The sequence below is a fragment of the Polyodon spathula genome, chromosome 7 (assembly GCF_017654505.1).
Source record: "Polyodon spathula isolate WHYD16114869_AA chromosome 7, ASM1765450v1, whole genome shotgun sequence".
In the NCBI taxonomy this organism is placed as follows: Eukaryota; Metazoa; Chordata; class Actinopteri; order Acipenseriformes; family Polyodontidae; genus Polyodon; species Polyodon spathula.
Genome location: NC_054540.1, coordinates 13,223,357 through 13,250,040, shown reverse-complemented (window position 1 = coordinate 13,250,040; position 26,684 = coordinate 13,223,357). Strand labels below are relative to the sequence as shown.

The window sequence follows — 26,684 nt, the reverse complement described above, 5'->3', positions numbered from 1 at the left end:
AGCACAGTACTTGTTTTCATGAAATTGAATGAAAATTCCAACTGTCAAGTTTTCCATTTTTTAGGTAATTGATATATTAGATAACAATTTTAATGTCTTTGCAGCAAATATTTTCACATCGCCTCAGTCCCAAAATTATGAGTGTAAAAAAAAAAAATTAGCACAAATAGGAGTGCACTAGTTTATAGCAAATAAACAGAACTGGGGACATGTGGATTTTGATTTCACTGTGTGGTATTGTATCTGATCTTGGCTGAGAGAGTGTTGGAGTGCAGACATTACATTATCCTTTTCTATATTCTTGGTTAGGCCTAATGTGATCATGACCTAAATAGTTTGAGTGAGTGTGTATTTGTGCAATTAGTGGGGGTGGGGGGTCGTTGGCAGTTACCTTGTATTTCTTGTAATTGCCAATAACGTCTCAACCTTATGCCACGATGGAAACCCTGTTTTCCATTATCATGTTATTTGTTGCTGTCTAGGCTAAATTATATTAGGATTGTCTGCGGAAAGAAGACTATATCCAGACTTGATGCTTTTAGTGTCTGCTGTAAATGACTGTATTAGTTATGCCAATTATGCTCACAGACAAAATCATACCGTCATGTAATACAACTTCTGAATTTCACGCTTCAAACGAGTGCCACTTATTAGCACCTCTTCATACCAGTAACTGGCCAGAGACAAAAAGTAGAATACAGTTCTTGGTATGTATGAATTCAGTTTTAATCTTCAAAATTACATTTTTCTTACATGCCGCACAAGCAAGCAAGCAAATCATTTTTGTGAGAGCAAAGCTGATACAACTGCAGGCTTCTCACAGCAGACCTGACAAGCTTGGTGCTGGTTCCACAACGAACCAAGAAGTCCAGGCAAGGAAATAAGAACACAGACTCCCTCCCCCTTTTTAAAGACACTTAACACACATTAAAAAATGATTCCTGCTGTATCTCTAAATGGGAATCTGATCACTTGCAGTTCACCAAAATGGAGATGAAGTCACATTACCATGGGCTGTAAAGGGTGAATGCACCATATCAATTCATTTTTTGTTCTACATTTAACTACACCACCAAATTCAGAAATCTCACTAGAAATACAATTATAAACATACAGGCTTATGGAATAAGGGGGATTGATGAATGCAATTGTATAGTAGGTACTGTAGTGTGTAATTATACATGTTTTGTTTTTAGAAGCTGTTTTTGTACATGTATATTTACAAACCAGTTACCATGTAACACCTGTTTAAAGAGTAAGTACTAGTCCTAAATGTTATGTACATCCCCACACCTGCAATTTCTTTTCATTGTTACCATCCTGACAACTTTGAACACTTGTAACTTTAAAGTCTGTTTCAAAGCTCTTTTCTGAATGGCTGCTGTAGTGCACTGGGGTTTGTGATCTGTCCTTTAATTCACTGCAAAAAACAAACATAACAATTGCTCTGGCTTTTCTGTTCCATGCCACATGGGCAATAATCCTTACACTATCAGTGCACTAGAGAGGCCATTTTGAAAAAAAGAGCTTCAAAACAGACTTTAAAGTGTAAAACGTTGTCAGGTTGTTAATACTGAAAAGAAAAATTACAGGTGCATTATTTAAACAGTTGTAGCAACATGCAGGGACGTGTAATGCTATATTTTTCAGAGCCCTGCTACTTACTCTTTAATGTTAGTGTTGCTACCTGTATTTGTTGCAAAAAGCTATGTGATTTTCCTTTTTTGAAAGACATGCACTGACAGAGCATTTGTTTCCCATTGACAGCACAAGTTACGTGTGTCATGCCTTAGAAAACGGGCTTTGAGCACAGATGTTATTAAAAACAACATTAGTCTCAGTGGTTCTCCTGAGAAGGTCTTAAGAAGGTCATTAGTTTAGAACTTTGTAGCATTGTTGAACAAGTCATGAAAGACTCTGAGCCTTGTAGCCAATTTCATTTCTTCCCCGTTTGCTGACATGCAGCATTCTTCACCTTTCTGAATTAAAAGTTTCTTCATGAGGAACCTGCCTAGCTAATAGAGGGCAGAGATTCTATTTTGTTCATTTAAAGACAAGCTCGATTCCAGCAGTGACAGACACAAGTGCTGAAACAGACAAGCCATTCATTTATTTGTAAGAAATATTTTATATTAAGAAGGAGCTGTGTCTTCTATGGATGTGACTGTTCCTTTTTAAGGATTCATGTTATATTAATATTTTATTTATTTATTTATTCTTAAATGGGAACTTTCTTCATTATAATCCTGTCAGTTTTAACTTATGGCAGCATGCTTACTTGATGCTTCGCTGGATACCACTGGATGCTTCGTTGGATATCGCTGCATTTGTTAGAGAAGAGTCAGAGCTGCTATTTTTATATCTGTGTCATCAAACCCAGTAAGCCAAAATATGTGAAACAGCATCAGAAAACTAAAGGATGTGTAGTTGCACAGGCAGGCCACAGCAGCTATTTACTGGAACAGAACATTCAGAAGTACATTTGGTTATAATACCTAGTTTGTACTGTATGTAAAGGTTATTTCATTCAACTGTTACACATTTGGTGTGGAAATTCCTTTGTTGTGTTGCTCATCATGAGGATATACTAAATCAAGTAAATTTCAGTCACCTATGATCATATAACTTTACAATCATATCATACTATATAAGAAAACTTCTCCTTGACACACATGTACACACACACACATATTATGCAGACTATTGTTTTGTATGTCAAACTTGTCACATTTGGTACATCTGTGTAGTATGCACATTACCTTTGCAATCACAGGTCTGTTCTTACAGGAAATCTCCTAAATGTCAGGTATAATGAGGATGAACTGCGACTACTTGCTAATGGATCTCTGCTGACACTAACACAAGGGTGAAAAAATAAAATGTGGCCTTTCCAAGCTTGAAGCAGAAAGCAATTGCTAACCAGCACATGCTCATTATCTGGCTTTGGCACGGCTCTGAGGTTGTTACATTCCTCTTAATAAAGAAGCTGCAGCTGATGAAATTGATTCTTCAACTCTAACAAAATTGGCTTGAACTGCCAGCATATTATTTTAAATTCACTGGATGAACTGAAATACAGTTCAGTCACAACAAGTCTGCTGTAAACATAAACAAAAGTAACCTGTAGTTTTATGTTATATTTAAGAAACACATTAATTATTTTACTGGAAGATTAGGACAAATAAAAAGCCAACTCTTATGACTCACAGGCATCTACCTAAAGTGTTCTCATTGTTCACATTAAACCAGAGTTCTCACTAAAAGTATAATGTTTTGAATTTATGAACACCACTGCCTCTCTTTCTTAAAGTGGTACTTTATATAATTTGTTTCACTGATATTTAATATATTGTCTGTACCTGTGTACCTGTACACATGATTATCTATTTAGTTTCAGCCTCAATTATTCTATGTATTAATAATTCCAAAACACATATATTAGGATACTAAACTGAATACATGAAATGTCATCATAATTAAAATGATATAAATTATACCATTAAGGTTGTTTCCAAATTGAGTCGATCTCTCTGGTGAGGTGATAGGAGAACTGTAATATACACAATGCAAAGTAAATCTACATAGCATCTAAACAGAATTGATCCTAGCCCAGTAATTAGTTTGCTTATTGATTATCCAGTGGATTTTATGTGGTGGCCAAAATAATAAATAAAATTGTTCTTAGTATGCAGCTTTGCACTCATGAGCTATGATCAGCATATCAATTTGAAATGCCCCTTCCTTCCAGAGACTGTAGCTCTCAATAATGAACATAATTATAATGTTTGGCTGAAACCTTGTTTATATGTGAACCTGGACTGTGACCCATAGATGCAAATGATTGATTTTGTAGTTCTTTACACTGGGGGGGGGGGGTAGATCAATGCCAAACTAATTAAAACACCTCGGTTCCTGGTATAAAATAAGGCTGAGATTATGAATTCCCTGTTCCAATTGGCATTTAATCAGACAATGGATTTTTTCAATATGCTTCAAGATAGATTTTCCGTGCTTAGTAAATTAGTAGAGGGATTTGAAAGATCAGAGCACCTGTTGTTTGGTTCTTTGTTCTTGTTGAGGGATTTGTAAGACGTCAGGGTACAATCACTATAATTTTGATTGATTTGAGGAGTAACTCCAGGTGGATCATGTTTATGAAACTGGTAGAACACATGGAAATATGTGAATGACCTGAAACCGAATGGGAGGATTGTAAAACACCCATTTTGTCTACAATATTGAAAAAAAAAACTACTTTTTTGAGATCTATCAATTGAAAATGGGTTTGTGGTAAGAATAATGCATGAATGTGGATGCTCATTCATCCAGCTCATCCCTCAGTGTTTCAAATGTATTGGCCAGTTGTAATGTTTTACACTATATTGGTGGGAAATACTTTTAAAATATAGGCCAGAGTCCAGAACATTATATTTGATTTCTGAGTCTACTGTGTGGTTTACCATAGAGGAGATGACAAGCTGGAATGAGTCAGTGGCAATGTATTTCATTGTGTCACTTGAGTCCCTGCTTGGTTCGGCTTTTATTCCAGCTTTCAGGGGCTAATTATATAAAAGATAGTGGGGGCTCTTAAAGGAATTACTGCTATCAAAAAAGCTGTCATCAATTGGCCTCTGGAGAGGTGTGATTTAGGCAAGCCACATTGCTTGATTTCTTTTCATCTGATGATTACAGGCTTTCCACTACTCCAATTTTATTCTGTTGTCAACTGCACAACCCCTATAATTATGGTAGCAAATCTGATTTTGATCTCCTACTGTACTCTGACTCAGAAGAACAGGTATTAGGTAATTTATATAGTCTAATGTTTAATATACAAATAAAAGATTAAAAGGGGTCTTTGTTGAAATGCAACCAAAATTATTCAGTTGTGAGTGTCTGCCTTTCCCCAGGCATAAGGAACACCGGCAACAAACAAATCTCTTCAATATACAGTATATACTGCTTTATGTCTTTTGGACTGACAGTTGCTTTTGGCCATTTTTACATCAATTTAAAGTTATCTAATTGTTGTGAAGTCTAATATCATTTAGTAAGAATTCAATCTACAGGAAGATTAAAATAACAAGAAATGGTGTTAAGCAGCCATTTGACATGAGTCAGGACTAAACAGAAGAAATGAATGACAGCCAGCTTCTCTGACAGGATTCACATTCATGTTCTAACCATTGATCGTCAGGTGGAATGGCCATTAGAGATTTAATGTTTAGCTACATGGGCCCCCTTAAGGTAACATTTTGCTAGACTGATAGATCTGACAGCGGTTAGGAAAAATCTTGCTAACCATAGACTTCTCTGACTTTATCAGAAGGAATTAGGTTGAACTTGTGTCTGTGTGTGTACTGGGCGTGAGTTTGTTACTGCAGATCATTTGTTTCCGCTGTTTCAGTTTCATTAGGCTTCCAGTTCAGCCTGATCAGTTCAGTTAGAGTTGATTAATTGGACCCCAGAGTGTTTATTGGACATGGCATTAGAAAACATTAATTGATCTGTTCTGGTCTATGTGACAGCAGCCGTTCCCATTGAAGACAGACATATTGTATTTGCATATTTATCTCATGGGAAATGAAATAGTACCCAGCAGCTGCCAAATAGCAGAATATAGAAACTTCTTTGTGAAGTGCTAAATGATATTTTTAGACATCTTGTTTTATAAAGGCTAGCATTTTGCACACTGATTAGTCTTATGTATATTATATATATATATATATATATATATATATATATATATATATATATATATATATATATATATATATATATATATATATATATATATTCTCAACCTTAACATAAAGTAAAAACCTGATATTTGAGGTAGCAGCCTTTACTCTTCTTTAACATTTTAATGTAACATACTCTCTTGTGGATTACTAGTCGTCTTATTTTAGTTTTACCTTTTGACAAGACCAAGATAATATTCCTATAAATTATAAAAACACAAAAAAAAAAAAATAAAAAACATAAGAATACCATTTATTTAGGCTGTTGATGCTTATCTGGTTCCTAACAGCTAATTGATCCTAAATCTCTGTGCTTTTAGGATTTTAAAAACAAAGTAAGTTAAAGCTAGTAAGGTAGAACATTCCAAACTATCTCAACCAATTGTGTGTATAACCCATGGTTATAACCAGCACTTTCTGCCAGTTGTTTTAAAAATGTGTTGAATCAAGTATTTCTGTGTAATGTATTAACAATTTAGATTTTTGAGTAATGAACATGCATCAAAGTACTTGATGATGATAACCAAAATACTAACCAAATATTCTGTTTGAAATTGTAATTGTCTGAATGCTGGCCTACATCGGGTGTAATAAAAACTATTTACAAAATGAACTTGAACTTCCCTGGCTTAAGTTGTCGTAAATATAAAAAAATAAATAAATAAAAAACAAAAGATCCAAAAATATGTGAAGTAGATTTTAGACAGCTTTCGGGTGAGATAGCGGGATACGCAGATCAAAGACCAAAACATTTCCCTGTACTTAGATGTTTTCCTTGATGAGCCCTCACAAATGCAAATAAGGAAAAGGACATGTAGCAGCCCGAAAGGTGACGTTTCATTTAAATACCGGCTGACACACATGAAAATTAGAAACTGCCATAAGATGTAACCCAGTCAGGTCTGGGTTTCATTGTACATGGACTTCGCAGAGTGATTTGGATCACATCAGAGTCCACCCTGACAGGGAACTTTATCTGAAAGGTCTGAGTTGTGTTCCGCAGCTGGTCAAGATAAAAGAGAATATGAGAGTGAGCATTCAAGCGTTCTGCTCATCGGCTCTTAGAAGATCAAAGGCGTCTACTTTCTCCCCAGCAAGCTCAAATGTTTAATTTTAAATTTTAAATTATCTACTGTAGATTCGGCCCACACAATGATAACATTAGCACACGTAATTTGGTTAATTCAGTCAGTCACAGAATCACACTTGCTTATTGCATAATGGGAGTGCTGGGCTTGCTTTTCCCATTCACATGCTGAACTGACCCACATAGGATATGTTTCCATGAAATTATTTAATTTGATAAATCTATGCGCTTAGACAAAAAGAGTGACAACCCCAATGGAAACAGACTGAATTGACCTTAGTGTATTTTAGAAAATTTGATTTACAACCTTATGCGAGTTGAGGTACTGTATCTCAACCCATATCAATGAAAACAGGTATATTCTCATGGAAAGCAAGCAGCTGACCCAGCTAACCTGCCCATCATGCTCTGATTTTTAGTTTGTGAGCCATGTAAGCGCAAGACAGAGCTGTCTACTGACAGGGAACCACAGCTCCGCACTACAACAACTGTTTTATGCCATATGTAATATTTTTTTTATAATATTAATAAAAGAACAAAAGTTTTTTTTATTATGTAGCTCATATTTCCAGTCATGGTTTCTTACTTTTTTTTTATTTTGAATTGTTCATTCTGATGCCATTAAATAAAAAAAAACACACAATCCATAAAACAATGCAAATATTAATTACTCATACTCAAGAAACTAATAACAAGATGCTGAAGGAGGGGAAATATGTAATGTGCACTATAGCTTGAAATGGATTTTAATTGAAACCTGTTTTTTCCTTATTAGTAGTTCTTTAACATAGTTTCATAAGTGTAGCTTATGATCTTAACAAAAGGAGAGAATGTATAGTTGTGTTACCTGAATTAAAGAACAGTCCTCCCTGCTAATGCCAATAAGTACAAGACGGGCACTAAACTGGCGCTACTGTATAGTGAGGGTGGCACTATAACGAGGGTCGTAAAACCCCAGAGATTACAGAGAACACAGTTTCAACACAACAAAGACAATAGTGTGTTTTCTACAGTAAGCAACCAACACAAGGGCAGCAGAATAACAGGTACAAATAAGTTACACATATTGTTTCACATAGGTGGAAACGGTGGATGAAATCCAAAGGTAATATTGTAATGAGGATTTTGCAGTGTAAAAAGATAGCACTTCATGATTTTGCCCTTAAAACGTATTTCAGCTTGAAGTGTTATCAGTTTTTACATGAATCTAGGAGTTATTCTGCAGCTGTTTAGGTTTCATCTCGCCCAAAATGAGATTAGATACTGTACGTTTCACAGAGTCTCTGATTCTCGTATGTTGTCTCATTAATCTTTGATTTTTTTTTTATTAGGATTAGATTAGATTCCATTAGGAAACCCATTTAAAATATATCCTGTGTCTCTTTCAATATGCATGAATGGCGTCCAGTCTTTATAGCGATCCGTCACTCTAAACGTTTAATTATGTTATAGAGATCTGGCTTTTGTCTGACAGGTGAACTAATTATTTTTTTCTGTAAAAGCAGGGGCGGATTATGGCATGAGCCCACAGTGCTGGTGTCCAGGGGCCAAATAGTACAATATAGTCTTTGAAAGTACAGCTATGGCCAAAAGTTTTGCATAACCTAGAATTTTAGGATTGAGACATAATTAAAAAAAAACTATATGAACACAATTTTGTTTAACATCATGTAATCAAAGGAACTACAACATTCTACAATAAAAGTCTACCGAAAGCCATAATAGTAGTACAGTATTTCATGTTCGATTTTGAGATGTAACATTTTTAGTCAGTTTCTCGTTAAATATATATGGAAAACTACAAAGCGGTATTCGACTTAGTTAATTCTATAGGCTAATGGAAAACATTTGACCATAGCTGAACATCAGGAATTTTTTATTGACAGATTTCTAGGCTGTCATAAAACTATGTCTGTGTTTTCAGCAAACTATTACACAAGTGGCTCCAATATGCAAATAAATGCTGTGTGATTGGTCAGATGCTAACAGTGTGTGTTAAAATTCACAAACGTCAAGTCAGACGTTGTTACTGTTAGTAAAACTCCAGTATGGGTTCCTCTAGCAATCAAAGTAAATTACATGGGAGTGCAAAGAGAAGGCTGAAGCATGAAAAGAAGATGAAAGAAGTGCCTTTGCTGGGAAAGATCCAGAAAAGAAACCAACAGTTCAAGTACCCAGAACTGTTATGGTTGGCTGTTATGGTGACGTGGTGCAGTAGATCTTTAACAAATGAGGCTAGATCGAGAAGAAATGAAATGAAAGCTCTGTCTTGTGGTATGATTCTCATGGCATAATTAAAATGCCCAAATATGCTGAGTAGCTGCCGTTTTGTACATGATTTTAGTTTTAGAAACTGCTTGATGTATTCACATATCCTAGTTAGTTTCTCTTCTGGAATGATAAGGTGTCCAAGCAGATGCCCAAAAATTCTATGAAAGTAGAGGGTCTTAGAGTTTTCTCATCTGATAGGGGAATGCCAAGTTTAAAAAAACAAAAACGACTTCAGAAGCGATGTGGCAACCGCGGATTGGAGGAGAAACAGTTACACTCGCTAACCAGGGGGACATGACTGATGGTACTAAAGAGTGATGTGGCTAGGTTATCTGTTCCTTTTGTTAGGGTTACTCTGAACCAGGAATGGAGAATTGTGAATTAACCGTGTTTTGTGTGTTTGTCAAGTCTAATTGTACTGTTTATTATTATTATTATTAAACAGCTAACACGATCCAGAGCTGTTGCTAAAGGCCAGCACTAAACACGCAAAACACTTCACAATTGTGCATGAATAAATTGTATTTCACCATGAGCATGTTAGCACTCACTCTGGACTTGTGGTCGTGAGTGTGTCTTTTTGCGTGTTCTACAGTCTTTATTCTTTCGAACTCTGTATATTCTTTCGGGACTGTAACCCATTATTTTGGATCAATACACATTGCTGTGTATTGACTAGGAATATTCTTTGTGGTTGCCAGCCTGGGATTATAAATGTATGGTTTGGACCGTGAACATTGTTGTCTGTCTTCTGTTTAGTAATCATATCACCACTACACCTGTGCAGTGCAAACCGCTTTGCAACAGTGCATCGTCACAGTAACTGCAAATATGGAGGTTTTTACAGGATGAATTTCTATAGGTACTGTCATTGAAGTTGTTGCATAGTTGTTTGTCTCCTGAGTACAAGATAGAACGACCCTTAACATCTTGGGAGTGGGTGAAGAAGACTTGAGGTTGAGGATTGGGAAAATGGGGGGTTTGTGGCAGTATGTAAGACAGATAAAGGGCAAAGCACAGTGGGATGTCCAGAAGACTCACACACAATGCAGGTGACAGCTTGGATGTCTGCAAAGTGACAATAAAATAGATTGTGCTCTATGGATCCCCAATATATGTATTGGGTGCACTGCCAAGAATGCAGCGGCTTTGGAGGAGAAAGAGAGATGGTAGTGGTAGAAGGCAGAACTGCCGTAATGTAACGAAAAGTCTTGGATAATGGACATATAATCATCAAATTCACGTCTCTATATTGATACATTTCACAGATGGTGTCTCAATAGAAGCCAAAAGCATATACAAATTCTGATATTGTTAAGGTCTTGAAGAGACGAGAATCAGATGCTTTAAGCATTACTGAAACTTCTCCACACAGTATGCTGCTCTACATAATCAAGAGAAGAAATGAGAATGGAAACCACATTCACGTCTTTACCTTGGAGAATGTTGCTTCTTATGGCTGAAGTCATGGATGTCAGGGAATGAGGCTGGGAGGCGAGAGCACTTGGTGGTGGAGGAATCGGTGTAGCACTACTAAGAGTGTAGGAAAGAACAGTGGAAGCGGTTTGGGAAAGTCAATTCCCGGGCATTGGAAATGTGTTTGTTAGTGTTGGAAGCTAGGTTGCAGTAGGGGCGGCTCCAGACGGTAGCATGAAGGGCATCTGAATAAAAGCTGTTGCCAGCTGCAACAAGGTTGCGGGTATAAGTGCAGAAGTAGTAAGCAGAGGCATGGAGGTTGCGGGAGCAGCAGTGGTCGAGGATGGAGGCACGGAAGTTATATTGAAAGGCACTGAAGACATAGGCAGAGGCATGGAAGTCACGTGCTGAGGCAGAGAGGACATGGATTGAAGCACAGAAATATTAATTTGACTGGAGGTTTCAACGGCAGAAATTCTGTTTGTTAAAGTTGAAATTGATTATTGATATGCTGATAAAAAAAATGAATATATAGCATCTGTGTTGGCAGGAGTAGGGATTGCAAGTAGATTAAGGTCAGTTGCAGGATCTGGGTGAAAAAGCAAGTCAATTAAAAATAAAAAACTGAAAAGTTTTCATTAGATGAGTATTTACCCCCTTTGCTATGACACTCCTAAATAAGCTCAGAATTCACACAATAAGTTAAATGGAGTCTAGAATCTTGCATCTGTGTGCAATAAAAGTGGTTCACATGATTTCAGATTAAATATACCTATCTCTGTAAGGTCCCACAGTTGGGTAGTGCATTCAAAGCAAAGATACTACTATGAAGACCAAGGAGCTCAAAACAACTCCGGGACAAAGTGGTGGAAAGGCACAGATCAGGGGAGGGGTATAAAAAATATTTTGAAGGCATTGAATATCCCTTGGAGCACAGTCAAGTCGATCATTAAGAAGTGGAAGGTATACGGCACCACCCAGAATCTGCTTACAGCAGGCCGTCCTCCCAGACTGAGCAGCTGGGTAAGAATGGCATTGGTCAGAGAAGCCACCAAGCCACTTGTATGGAAGAGTGGCAAAAAGAAACCATTTCTGAAAAAAAAAACATGTCAAATCCTGCTTGGAATTTGCAAAAAAGCATGTGGGAGACTATGAAAAGATGTGGCAAAAAATTCTGTGGTCCAATGAAACAAAAATTGAACTATTAGGCCTAAATGCAAAGCGTTATGTCTGACACAAACCCAACATAACACATCACCCAGGTAACACCATCCCTACTGTGAATCATGGTGGTGGCAGCATCATGATATGGGGATGCTTTTCATCGGCAGGGACTGGGAAACTTGTCAGGGTAGAGGGCAAAATGGATGGAGCTAAATGCAGGCAAATCCTTGAGGAAAACCTGCTTCAGTCTGAAAAAGACCTAAGACTGGGATGGAGATACATCTTTCAGCAGGACAATGACCCCAAGCACACAGCCAAAGAGACACTGGAGTGGTTTAAAAACAAGAAAGTGAATGTCCTAGAGTGGCCCAGTCAAAGCCCGGACTTGAATTTGATTGAGAATCTGTGGCAAGACTTGAAGATTGCTGTCCACCAACAATCCCCATCCAACTTGACAGAGCTTGAACAATTTTGCCAAGAAGGATGGGCGAACATTGCACGATCCAGATGTACAAACCTGGTAGAGACTTACCCCAAAAGACTCACAGCTCTAATTGCTGCCAAAGGTGGTTCTACCAAGTATTGACTCAGAGGGGTGAATACTTATCTAACCAAAACATTTCTTTTTTTTTTTTTTTTTTTTTTTTTTTTTTTGTTTTTTTTTCCATTAACTGTTGTTTCACAATAAAAATTCTCTTGCCTCTTCAAAGCGTTGAGTAGGTTGTGTAAATCAAAAGAAAAAAACAATCATTTAAATGCATCAAGATTTCGGGATGTAACACAACTGATTGTGAAAACGTCCAAGGGGGATGAGTACTTACTATAGGTACTGTATATATCATACGAGGAAGTGATCTAATGAGGTAATTATTCAATAATCCTAAATGGGAGAACAATCATTCAATAATGCCTCCCCCGAATTTCAGCCTAAGCTTCTAAGTGTTGTTTCTTAAATATTTTATGGAATATCTAATGGAATTCTTAGGTGTCTAATAATGTTTAAAATCAATTAACATTCTTATAAAAGCAATGATATACTGCATATTATGGGTATTTAGTATGTTATATATGCCTTAATAATTCAAGGCCTACCACTATGTAACAATACATAATATAATAAATGGAATTGTCAGCAGAAAATTCACTTGGGGTACTGTATTCAACTAACTTGATTCCCAGCCCTTGGTCATGCTTAATTTGACTGTGAATGGAAACACAGCACAGTTATCAGAATGGCTTTTTAATATTGTTGTATATTTACAGTAACATACCAAGAAGCGTGTCTTTAAAGAAATGTACAAGCTGAACATGGAGACAAATCTTTACAAAAACATATATTTTCACTGTGAAAATGTTTCTGGAAAGTACTGTACTCTATATATATATATATATATATATATATATATATATATATATATATATATATATATATATATATATATATATATTTTTGAAAATGCCTTTAGTTAGCTTAACAATTACATCTGTTGCATTCAAGCGTGGCATTTTACATGTGAATGCTTCAGTAGTTCAGTTTGTGATATATAGTACAGTTTTATCTGTGCTGTCATTGATTGGTACCCTGTTAAACTCTAGAAACATCTCATTAGTATAACCATTAATTAGGTTTGTTGTTTTTAGATTTCCTGTATGAGAGTTTCGTGGTAAATGCTACCATGCAGAGACCACACAAAAAGACCCATGTTTTTGTCATTTAATATAACTTGGGTGACTTTCTTCAATTGTTGTCAGATAGTATTTAGTGTGCAGTGTTACAAGAAGGAAATCCAGTTTGAATTCATTATCATTGTTAATTAAATTGCATAATAAAAGAAATACGGAAGAGACCCTTCTTTTTAGTGCTTTATTCTGCCTAGTCGGGACCAGCAGAAGATATTTTAAAAGCTGCTTTGCAGACCATACTAAAAGCTAATGAAATAGTTGTAGTGTTTTATATGAAAATGCATCATACAAAAAAAAAAAATGCAGAGATTGGTAAGATGAACTTTTTTCCTATTTTTTTCTTGACATTTAAAAAAATAATATTTACATATTTAAATTGATAAATATAATTTTGAAATTTGAATTCCGATCCTCTTTTTTTATTTGTATAGATTATAGTTTTGTCTCCCTGAGCTATAGAAAAGCTTGCAGATTCCGTTCATAACGTCTTTCTCCTGCAGACAGTAGAATCCACAGAGTGACAAGATGCTTCAAGTTAGGGGTAGCTAGCTGAAATTAACTGGTCTCTAATGAATAATGTAACCACTCAGGCACCCGGTATAAAATTATCTCTGAAGTAGCTTTGTGACACCCTAAACATCCAGAAAACATGTCTGGACATGCAAGAACGCAAATTATTATTAGCATTAGTCATATTAGTCAAATACCCTGATTAGCACTAGTCCTGGACTACCCTACCTGAAAGATCATAACGTTAGTATAGCAACTATATAGGCTATTGTAAATCTTTGGTAATTGGTTCCATTCAAAGGTCATTTAAATTAGGTGCAAAAGGTCATTTTAATTGGGTGTAAAAGACTGCAAATGTATTGGTTTACTGCATGTGTAGTTTTTTTCCCCCTGTGGGTAATGCATAATTCATCTACTATAGCACATGATCCCAAATAGACATTTAAAACATTTTACTTTCTGTCTGAATTTACTGTGATCCAGGATTAATGCATTGCTGGTTGCTGAGATTATATTAAAATAAATGCCTAATCTAGTGTTGTGTGAATGTGTTAATTGGGGAATAGAAGTAAATGACCTAGAGGATCTTCAAATAAAGATATACATAGGGACCCCATACAAACTTGCAATTTAAGGTGCCCCAGGGCCATCTCCAGGCCACATTTTCTCATATGTGAATGCCCCAAAAAAGAAAAGGCAGCCCAGGGCCAGCCTAGATTTAGGCCACCGTTTCGATGTGGCCCACAGCCTGCAATCCGAGACCAGGGCCAGCCTTTACATACTGTATGTATGAACGCAAAGCAGACTTAGGCTGCCTTTTCATATCAAATTTCCCAATTTTCTGTAATAACACGGAAAAACAGAGATTTTTCATGATGTCAGATATTTTTTTGTTTTACATTTGGGGAAGGGCAAAAAAGGCAAGGCTTTTGTTTGTTTGTTTGATAATAACCAAGTCAACACACGTACCATATATAAACATTAGCACAGGCAACTTTGCTTTAAATTGATGTAATCATGCCTGTTTAAAAAACTGTTTCTGGTATTCAAGTTCAGTGCTGAATGAGGCTTCAGTTTACTTCAGTCATTCATTTACAATCTGAGTGAAGTATCCATTATGACAATAAATATTTATACCTGTGAACATTAGCAAGTTGCTGTTTCCTGCATTCTAAATACATTCATGTTCTTGAGAGAATAATATGATTGTGGGTGGGGGTTCGCTTGGACCATCACCCTGTTACACATCATAACTGTAAGTCAAATGATAAACTGTATGTTTTTTTTTTAATATATACTATAACATTGCTACTCTGCTGCACTGAAAAAAAAATTATAAGAAACATCTGCTACAAATCAAGGATTACAGTATTATATCCCAATAGCTCCATAGCTTTCATTGTGAGTGCAAAGTGCAAAATGTCAATGGTTCAAGTTAATTTCTGTGGACTAATGGTAATATGATATGATGTTATGATTTTTTTATGTTTTATATGAATGTTGTGTGAGGATTATGCACATAGGTATAGAGTGTTATTGACCCTTTATGTAGGAGTAGGTATTTTCATTTGTACAAACTGTTACATTTAAATGATGATGAGTCCTAATTTTACATTTTTTGCCACATTTCACATTTTAGCATGCATCGTTTCTCACTTTTGACGCTGTATGTACTGTCCTTGTTGCGGCTTATTTTCTTTTGAATCACAGTCCTAGCATAGACCTAGCTTTTTATTTTTACCATACAGCTTACAGTTATTAATGAATTCATTAATAAGTGTCTTAAGTGTGTATCATGAGGCTTTTCTTTCAGGTGTCTTAAACAAAGGGAAATATGATTGAGTTCTACAATTGGAATCTTTTTTATTATAGTGCACCTCAGAAGCTAGACTGAAACACACATATCACACCAGCATAAACACCTGCAACTCGTATGTTACACCAGGATTAAAAATTAAACTGTAGTCAAGCTCTGAATTTTGACCCATAACATTTGTATTTACCCTTTGTTTAGTAAACAGAGTTTTGTTAAGTGGCTAGCTTGTAATGTGCGTTTGTGTGCTGCTTTATGAAGTTCACAATTTAAATGAAATATAGTATGGCAAATTTCTAAGGAGTAAATTATTTTATGATCCCAAGGATTTGTACGTATCTACTTTAGCTTAGTGTTATCGGGTAAGTACTGTACAGTACAGCACCAGTATCCGAAAACAAATTTACCCTGTGTACATATATTTATCTAATGTTACAAACTACACTGCTAACTTGGTATGCAATTAAAGTCTTTATTTTATTTTACAGCCACTATAGTGTTAAATGAATTGAACTGGACTGCAGCATTAGAAGATGTTTTTAAGAAGAACCGTGACGAAGATCCCACGTTGCTGTGGCAGGTGTTTGGCAGTGCAACTGGTTTGGCACGGTATTACCCAGGTATTTACTGTAATGGGTGCCTGATACTTTAGGAAGCCACAATGGTCATACTTGTTTTTTTTTAAAAGGCTGTCAAATATGACAACCCTGATTTTTTTGTTTTGTTGAGGTAAAACAGTTTTTTTACAGGTGTGGACTCATTCCAGTAAAAATGCATTTGTACTCAATTGCTAAACACTCTCACCAGTAAACAGTAAATCAGAATAGTGACTTAGAAATGCACAAAGCACCAGACCAACTGTGTAACAGGGTTCACCTAAACAAAATAAATTAGCAATGAATTGTGATTCCAAAAGCGACCACTACAGGCAATTATCATGACACCACATTTAATTGTATTAAATTAGAGTTTATTTAGCATACTATCTTATGTCTGTTAACACTGTAAACAAGAAAACGACTGCTGTATTGTAGTCATGTGACGTTTTAGGTTTCTGCATGATAGAGTTTGACACACTGCCTTTTTATTTGGCACCCAGTGGTATTTCATGATTCTCTCAGTGAAAAATGCTGTGTGGCCACATATGTTTTTAGCAATACCTACCATTACAAATAAATATCCATTTTACTTTATTTTATCCATGTGGTCAAGACAGTCATCATTGATCCCTATGTATTATAAGCACCTCACTCTCCACCCAGTATCTTTGCTGAAGCTAAGTAAGTAACAAAAAAAAATCAGCTTTTCAAAACATTAATTTCCTACATCTTATGAACCCTCAGTTGGTTACAATGTACATGCTGAGCTTTTAGTTTTCACATGTATATGTGCTGTATTTTGTTAATTATTTCTTCACATTCTAAATTACTCAATTAAGAAGCCATTAAGCAGTTACATGATTGTCATGTGACACGCATTACATTTTTGTAAATTACTTTCCTATTTTGTTGCTAATTAATACTTAAGAGTGATTGAGGTAATGTGAGGCTGCATCCACACTGGACAGAGCGAAGCGAGCAAAATCGCTGAATGCCAATCCACACCAGATGTGACTTGTAAACGATCCAAAAGATTGGAAATAAAAGCATGACCCTGCCCATGCATTCCTATTGGACATACTAGAGATGGGCTGTCCTAATACAAAACAGGTCTTGTTTTGATAAAAGACCACCCTGACCTCTTAAAATTAGGTCACAAGTTGTGTGAATGCGGGACCTTTTTTGTGTCATTTTTCAAAGCCTGCAAAAGAGCAAATTTTTCATTTAATTGCTGGATATATAGACTGCATGTATGGTCTGGTTTATTTTTGCTTATTAATAAACCTATTTTTATGCAGCTTGCATAATCGGAAAGAAAATGTCTCGGTGCTGCTAAATGCACCACATGCAAGCCAACCAGGCATTGTCTTTCTTTTGGATGTCATTGTAGTCATTAAATTTGCAATCATATAATAATGGATACTACTGCACCTCATAAATTAATGTTTCGTCATCCATGATTAACTTGTTTTGAGATGTGTGTTAACCTTACTTCTGATTGGTCAGTTTCATTCCAGTCGCGTGACAAAAACAAAAACAAAATAGAAATAGAGACGCCAAATTTCTAAAAACGACATCTCTCGCATCTGGTGTGCCTTTATTGTTTGTTTGTGTCTCTCGTTTCCATTGTGCATATGGCTTAACTGAGAATTAACTGTCTACCATTGCCTAATTTTATCTTATTGTTTCAAACGTAACATCTGTTTAACACACTGCTTTGCCGTCCTATGAATATACATACAAAATACACAGGGGCAGGGTACCCCATTCTAAAATAAACAAACATTTTCTTTAAATAATAAACAATACATTTGAAATCAAACAATAAAACACAACACATATAAACATCAGGGCTTTGCCCTGCCCCCTTTTTATGTGCAGGGCTCCTTGCCCTGTCACATGGTATGACAGAGGTATTCCAGTGCTCAGCTCATCCTAATGCTATTCATGTGTCAGCTATCACAGCACTACTTGGCAGTGGGGTTTAAAATGGCGAATTTCTTATTATAGTATCTAGAACAGGAAATATTGACAGAAATGTGATGAGTTCTGACAGACAAACTGGAGGTAGGCTGCGGCTGTGCATGTAAGAGGCACAACAAGGCAGATAGCCTCAAAAGAAGTTTAGGAAATAAAAAATACAAATACATTAAAAAAGTATAGGTTATGAATCTTTTTGATTCATTTAGCTGGTACTGTGACTTTAATGATTCAACTGTCTGTGGTACAATAACATACTTATGGTAATGCAATTATTGCAGCATGTATAGTACTGTACACTGAGATCCATCTCCAGACTCAACATTGTTTGAGTTGCATCATACTTCCTAATCCATTATGCATGATATAGCTCATTATATTGATGATGTATACCAGGGGTCTCCAATCCTGGAGGGCCGGTGTCCCTCTTGTTTTTTCTAACTGTACACTAAATTAATTAGTTGGACCAATTAAACCCCTAATAAGCATTTAATTGGTCCAGTTAAGAAGACACATAATGCTATTAAGTATGGTAGGTTGCTGTAATATCACAATGGCTGTGTGTGATATTGTGAAATTTTTCAATGGATAGAGGGTGTGATTGAACAACTGCATCTCTGCCTGCTGTTTTATAATTTAAGATAACATACAATTCCTTATAAATCAGCATAATTTGCTAATTTGAGGTTAGAGTTATGCAGTGCCTGCGGGGGGTGTGATTCAAACAAAACAAAAGTTACAATTGCTCATTTTTGGAATACATGTAAGTAAGAGTGGATAAATGAGGATAGACGATACAAACCCAAGAGATTTTAAAGACTTAAGCAGCCCCTGGATCATCATTAAAAAACTTGAGCTTGTGACTCCAGCAGACTTTATTATTAATCTACATTCAAGCATCCATAATTTAGTGTGCTCTTCATAGTAAACCTTCAAATACAGCTTTGAGTACAATATGTGAGTAAGAGAAAGAACGCAAGGTTTATAAATTGTGTTTAATCTCTCATTGAAACAAAAAACAATGCTAGTATGTACACCTAGAATTTCAAAAGGAAAAACACATGTAAGCAGTATACACTTTATGAAAATTCTAAATCTAACTTAATATGTGAACTGACTATTTATTGCATCAGTCCCTGGTAAAAGGTCATGGGTCGCCAGACTCATCCTTCTTCTACTGGTGCTGTACACACCCCTTTGGCTTATTAATCTAGATGCAGGATATTTCTGTGTGCCTTTCAAAATTGTCAGGCAATGATGAAGCAAATCTGTTATAATATAAAGTGTAGTTGTTTATTTAATATCTTCAACCTTTAATGTTTTTTGTATGCTATTATTTGTAGTTTATTGTGTTGTGTTCCTATTACTATTGTCAAAACACTCTTTTAAAGTCTGCACGTGATCAAAGCCACAGTGCTTCGTTCAGCTTTTTCAATATAGTGTGTAGGGCTGTATGTGAAGCCACCATAAAACAGTTTGAGAAAACATGCTAAATATATAGGGGTGCATTTCTATTTCATTTAGATTATTATGTACATTTGTAACAATCCACATGAGCAATGTATTTCATCTTTTTTTAAACTGTTTCGCTCTTGAGGGGATACAACATATTTCATGTTCTTATTTGTTTAAAAATATCGGTATATTCCCCAGTCAAACTGGACTTCATTTATATATTTGTTTTAGCCTCTCCGTGGATGGATTCTTCAAAAACGCCTAATAAGATTGACCTGTACGATGTTCGCCGGCGACCATGGTGAGTGATAAAAAATGTTCTTTGGAAGGGGAAGCTGAATTTGTGAAATCATGGCCAAATATATTGGACCTAGTTAGTAATACTGCTGCACAATTAAAGATATTGCAAGTCATTAGCCATAAAGGTTGGTAGTACAAAATATCTTTAGAATTTATATTTATTTAAAAAAAAAAAAAAGCATGCTTTGCACTTAGGATATATAAGCTTACCCTGAAACTTTTTATAATGGTACCATGTCGTTATGAGCATTTGTTATTTAAAGAATTGAAAAAAAAGGTATATAAAGAAGCAATATGAAATATACCAGTACAATTTGTTGTAAAATATCTTTGTAGTTGGCATTATTTCAGCATTCTTTAGTTTTAAAATATAAAGGGACAGCATTATCAAGACCTTTAATCAAGAGAGAACGAAAGAGACACAGAACTACCGGTTTACCTAAAACCCTTCCAAAAACTATTGGTTTACCTAAAACCCTACCAAAAATCCAATCAGCAAATCTATTATTTATGTAATTGCAGGTACATTCAGGGAGCTGCCTCGCCTAAAGACATGCTGATTCTGGTGGATGTGTGAGTATTTTAATGATTTGTGCACCCTATTTAAAATAAGGACATGATTGTGTGTGTGTGTGTGTGTGTTTATGTGTCTACACTAAAACATTGCAGACAGAATCTCTTGCATGCCCCCTATGGTTTGTAGTTTGATTTAGACCAGGAGTAAGAAGTTGGTATACTGCAAAAATCCAGTGGACACAGGGCAACTTCTTTATTAAGATCCCAGCTGTCAACACCTGATAACCTAGCAACTAGCAGCTTTTCAACAAGGAGTCCTTATGCATTCACTTGATAAAATATCAACTAAACTGAATTAACTACACATTACCAGCGGAATAGCAATTCCGTACCATTTTTGTTTTATTTCACTGTGTCGTATAGTGTGATTTTCAACAAAATCCATCAATACATTATTTACATTTGCTGCAAGTCCTTGTCTGAGATTTGACTGTCATTTCCAGGCAATCAATTTGACAGCCCCCACCTCAGTAACCCTTTCTGCTTCAGTGACTGAATGTCTCAATTACAACTAAGTGACCCTATTCCATTTATAATTGCTTTGGTGGCCGACTACCATCTTTCTTATGCTTGCTCAGCCACATCTGACAGATTTACCTACACTATTTTCACACTATAGCATTTACATTTTATAGCATTTTATAGCATATAGCATTTTTAAAAAAGAAAGAACCTCTGACTGATGCCTATGCACTTTTTACATTTGGAAATTTGACTTATATTGGGTTCTGTACATGATAACCTGCCAAAAAAGGACAGTAGTGGTATCATTCATGGGGTTTGACAGTAACTGCATTGTATACTGCTGATTAAGTGTTACTGCTGTAACAAGGCCAGGGCTAAATGGAGACAATAAAAATGAAAATCAGTTTCTTCTTTCCAGTTAACTTTTCAGAGCTAATTCAGTCTTTTTGAATCATAAACTGTCAAACATAAAGCAATTGTTCAATCTGTTTTTATCACATTATTTTTAAGCCATCTCTTTTTCAGTTTTAATGTTGGTTCATTTTTTTTCGTTGTCATGCAACTTTAATTCACAGTTCAGGGTATATATCTCAACTCTGTGTCTGGTACTGTATGTGGAATTTATTAAGTTCTCTATAGGATATCTTATCCTATTACTGTTGTCAAAACACTCTTTTTAAAGTATACATGATGCACATTAATGGGCTCAAGATTGTAATTTTGTTGTTTTTATGATATTTTTCCAACAAAAGCATGATGATATTTTCATTTAAATTGACAACCAGTATAAGTTGCTTGATATTGTAAAGGTTTATTGTAATTTGAATGCTATTTGCCTTGATTTATCACCAGGAGTGGAAGTGTTTCTGGCCTGACTCTAAAGTTGATCCGGACGTCGGTCTCTGAGATGTTGGAAACACTTTCTGATGATGACTATGTGAATGTAGTTTCTGTAAGTATGTTTTATGGCACTAGCCATGCCTTCCACACTTTGCATTCAGCACTGGTTAAGTCAGCAACCGAAAGGAGACAATCTTTGATCTATGAAGATAATAGAACCTAATACAAATGATAAAGAAACTAGTACACTTGAAATAATATGTAAAATTGATTAGGTAGTTACATAAACTGTATGTAATTGTAGCAGGGACACTAAATATGCTGCTTATTGCTACTGCCCAGGTTGACTGACTTGGGATTTAACTTTCCATTAATGTTTCAATTTAATGTTCTTTATTTACGGTGCCATAAACCCAACCCAGAATGCCATGGCATTATAACACGATATTAATTTTAATGACTATTGAGGATTTGCAACTGTTCTATTTCTATTTCTTCCCAAACATGTGATTCTAGTGTACATAAGCAGCATAAGCACCCACCCACTCAGTGCTGGCCATGTAGCTTAGCCCAATGATGAGTCATATGTTCTTTCTAAAACATTTAAGAGAAAGTTAGTTTCCTGTAACCTCAGGAAATGGTCCTCTTTAAACATACAAGGCACATGTTTTACTTTGATTCTTCTTGAATGGTTCATATGAGGTGACTGGATAATTGCCTCACAAAGTTAACCCTTCACTGCCATGATAGCCTACTGATCTAAGCTGATACTTGTTGAAGTAACAGAAAATAAAAAGTGAACTGAACAATTCTGCAGAATTTTTTTATATAATTTAGAAGTAGTAATAATGAAATAGGTTTGTGTAAACATTTCAGTTTATTTATTTATTGAAGAGCGAGTGAGAAAAAAAGAATGAATAGGAGTGTCAGGATTTAGTGGGTGGTGCAATAGAAATTACATCACAACAGCCACTTTCCTATCAAAAGAAAACCTCAAGGTTGCTTTTATTGCACACAACAAAAAAAAAACCTGGAATAGCCAGCAATGGTTAAATCCATGTTAAAATAGTTTGCAATATATAAAAACACAAAGAAAACTCCTGAACAAAACCAGCAATGGTTAAGCTCAGGGAAGAAAATAAAAAATCATGTAAACAAGTCCCATACATTTTCATTCTACACAATATTCCTCCGTGCAGCTGGTGCTAGTGTCATGCAGCGCGGCACAGGGGTCTGTGGCCAATCAGTTTTTATACAGAGAGGGTAGTTCTCCACTGGTCATCCCTTTCAGTCCTCGCAGTCTGCAAAAAGGTAAGGCACAAAGCAGTTCGCGCAACAACCAAAGCAATGTGATGCAGCTCCAAAAAATCAAGAGCGAGCTTTCCCAAAACTGCTCCCATAAATACTGCCAGGCCCCTCCCTACAATCAACACTGCACCAAAATCTGCCCAATCGAAGCACACTGCAGCGCTGACCATGAGGAACACATCCAGCAGTACTGCAGATTCGGGACCTACAAGATGTCCGACCTCCAGTCCTTGCTGTGCCCGATGTCAGCACTTCCTGTCAGGAGCGCCCCTCTCTTTGAGCGCAGCGCCCTCACAGGTCAGAGCAGATTTACAGCTCTGATTCATTCTCTCCTTGTCACAAGGAGATTAAAATCCAGTAATAAAGTTTCATATTTAACATGTTGTTAAGTACATGTGACTCACATTAAGTCTATTGGTAAAATTCTTCAATCTGGTAAAATATATGACTTCCTTATATGGATTGTAAGTTTGGAAATGCATTGCAAGTAAAATAGGGCTTGTTCTGGGTTGGGGATATGGGCACTGTAGATAAGAAAACAATGAAATATGGACATGTTGAGCTCTGCACTTGAAAGAATGGGTTTAGTGAAATCACCAGTGTTCTGTCATTTGAACTAAATTGGAATTGCATTCTGAACTTGTGTCTCAGAAGCCAAGGTAGCCAGAAAACGTCCATCCATAGTTTTATATATCTATGTGTTTCTTTGAGAAGCCTGCTATAAATTTCAGTTTGTTCAAATTACCCCCAGTTAGAACTTTAAGAGATACCAATTGAACCATCCAGCATGCGCCTGACATTTGATATTTTAAGTACCTGGAATTGGGACTAAGATTGTATTAGAATAAAGCTCCATACGGGGTAGGAGTTCAACAGTGGAGCACAGAAGAAACACTGAGCCAATACAGAGCAAATATCTCTCCTCTGTTTAATACAACTAAATCTAGAATTTACTTCTTTGAGGCAACTAATGTATGAATAATATGCCAAAACTACAAACTATTGTACATATAGTCGGCTAAATTAAATAAAATAGTTTATACTTTTAAATCCATTTGGGTAAAAAATGGTCATGTTTTGAATAGTCCTCGAAATGCTATTTTAAATTACAATTTAGTAGCTATATTAATCTATACAAAATTGTCTAGAAAAAGTGACCCATCAGCCATTATTCTAAATCCTGAACTCACCAGGGGCTAACTTCGAAATTAGGCAGTAAAATGATTTCCATAAATTCCTGATGAAATAGAGAATGGCTCAGATGGCTTGTTCAATTAATCTAGTCTGTTACATTTATATGAGATTTTCTGTGTGGTCTAATGACTAAATCTCTGAAGTGCAGTGTTTACTAGCTTGAGCTGACTTCATATATTAAGTTGTTTTTTGTTTGTGTGTGTGTCAGGGCTGCTTTTTATAAAGATATTTCTGTAGCAGCTAGTGTCTGTAATGCATTCAGCTGTCACACAATTTGGGGAAAATGATCAATCACATTAATTTTGGAAGGGCTACAAAAAGTGTAAAAGGGAACACGTGTCGTTCTTTTAGGTATAATTGATAATGTGTGAACAGATGTGGGCCTTGTTTTCCCATTAAATAAATAGATTTGTTTTCCTTGACAGGGTATGCAAGTCATACACTTTTGTTATGGATTATGAATCCTGTCAATTAGATGAGATGAGGTTAAAAGCTCTATAACCACAAATGCAGACAAACCCAGCTCTTTTGCTTGCAGTGTGTGGGGCCACCAGTTTGTGCCCAGCCTTCCGCCCCGTTACAAGGGAAAAGAATGAGTATGTTTTCTGTGGGATAACTTTGTGGCTGTCTTGGCACTAACAGTGTGTCATGCAGTCAGGAAGCGCAAGTTTGCATCCTGGCTGTGCCATGATGACCAAGGCTGGGGAAGGAGTAAAGCAGTGGCCCTTAGTTGTCAGAAGTTCTGAATCTTGTGAATGGGTGAAATTGAAAATAAAAGTAAAAAACGAGAACAGAGTTCCCTGGACTGGATGGCCCGACAATTCATTCCCAGGGTTCGGCAGAAGTCGGCCATTTAGAAAGGAGGCGGAGCTACAGTACACTAAATCATTGACCTGGACTACTAACGGTGTAGCATCCACGTGTGTAGTTGTTAACCAAGGGTTCCTAAAAATATATAAAGGGAACTTAGTGATGTGATCTGTTCCTTATTATGGTTGTGCTGAAACCGGAAGGACCTGTGTTTTGATTATACAGAAACTGTGAGTGTTTTGTTTGTTTTGTCTGTCTGTCTGTCCAAAACTCTGTTCATTGTTTGTTATAGGATTAGACGGCTAACACGATCCGGAGCTGTCGCTTAGGGCCAGCACTAAAACCGGACAACAATGCACATTGTATCACAGATAACTTGTATTTCACCATGGGCACTACAACACTCACTTTGGACTTGTGACAGTGTTTGTGTTTTGTATGTATGCACTGGATTATTGTTATTATTTACGGGACTGCAACCTATAATTATCCACTGTGCAATACGCATCACTCTGTATTGCCAGCCCTCATTTTGTTTACAGTTTGGTCATCAGACCGTTTGGATTTACAAAATAAAACAGAAACTATTTCACCCAGACTTTGTTGTCTGTCCTTCGTTGTTGGATTACTGCACCTGCTCTACACCTGAGCACTGCATACATTGAATAAAAAAGATTAATTCCATTCCATATGATCTGTCAACACTGTCAGATCCACCTACTCAACATATTAACAGCAGGTGGGACTGGCAGAGCTGAAAGGTCACATTGCACAATGATTTAAATGGCATATAAGAAGGTTGTTCAGTCCTGATACAAAGGATTATCAAGACAAGCTCAAAGCCAGGTAAAGGAAAATATAGAGACAAATGCTAATAACAGTATTAGTGCTCCAAAACCCAGAACCATATTCTGTGAAATAGTAGGGGATATTTAAGGAGAGTTATAATCCAGTTAGAAAGGTATTTTTATTGTGTCCAGGTCTGGTGACCAAACAATAAGACCCCAGCAATACAGAACAATGTGTACTATGTGGCATAAACAACAATGGGTTGCAATCCCAAATAATAAACACAAATTGCCAATCCTGGGTGCGTGCAGTAGTGCTCGTGGTGAGTGATACAGTTTATTAGTGACAATCGTGCAGTGCTGTCCCAAGTTAGTGCTGGCCCTTGGTGATAGTTCTGGAATCGTGTTTAGCTGTCAAGTAATATATAAAACAAGACAATTACAGACAAACAAAACAAAACACTGACGAACATTTGTATCTCACACTGGGTCTCTCACAGTCCTTACAGTTCAAATGCTTAAACCAAACGAAGGAAAAGATTACGATTCTCTTTTTTTATGCTGTCACACATGACCCCTTTGTAAACAAATGCAACTGCCTCTTCAATCTGCGGCTGCCACATTGTTTCCCTTCCTGGTCAGGCTGGCCGTCTTCCCTTGAACCCTGGGAAAAAACTGTCAGAT

The 26,684-nt window shown here is 36.3% G+C and overlaps 1 protein-coding gene across 7 annotated transcripts in view; it reads left to right on the top strand.

The window, feature by feature from the left end:
• LOC121318192 (voltage-dependent calcium channel subunit alpha-2/delta-1) overlaps window positions 1-26,684 on the top strand; it is a 140,884-nt gene that overhangs the window by 69,700 nt on the left and 44,500 nt on the right. For all 7 annotated transcript variants that reach the window (XM_041254612.1, XM_041254611.1, XM_041254607.1 and 4 more), the window contains exons 7-10: window positions 16,174-16,305; window positions 19,951-20,020; window positions 20,542-20,592; window positions 21,913-22,012. In XM_041254612.1, the coding sequence (XP_041110546.1) occupies window positions 16,174-16,305; window positions 19,951-20,020; window positions 20,542-20,592; window positions 21,913-22,012 (353 nt within the window). The remainder of the gene's footprint in view (window positions 1-16,173; window positions 16,306-19,950; window positions 20,021-20,541; window positions 20,593-21,912; window positions 22,013-26,684) is intronic.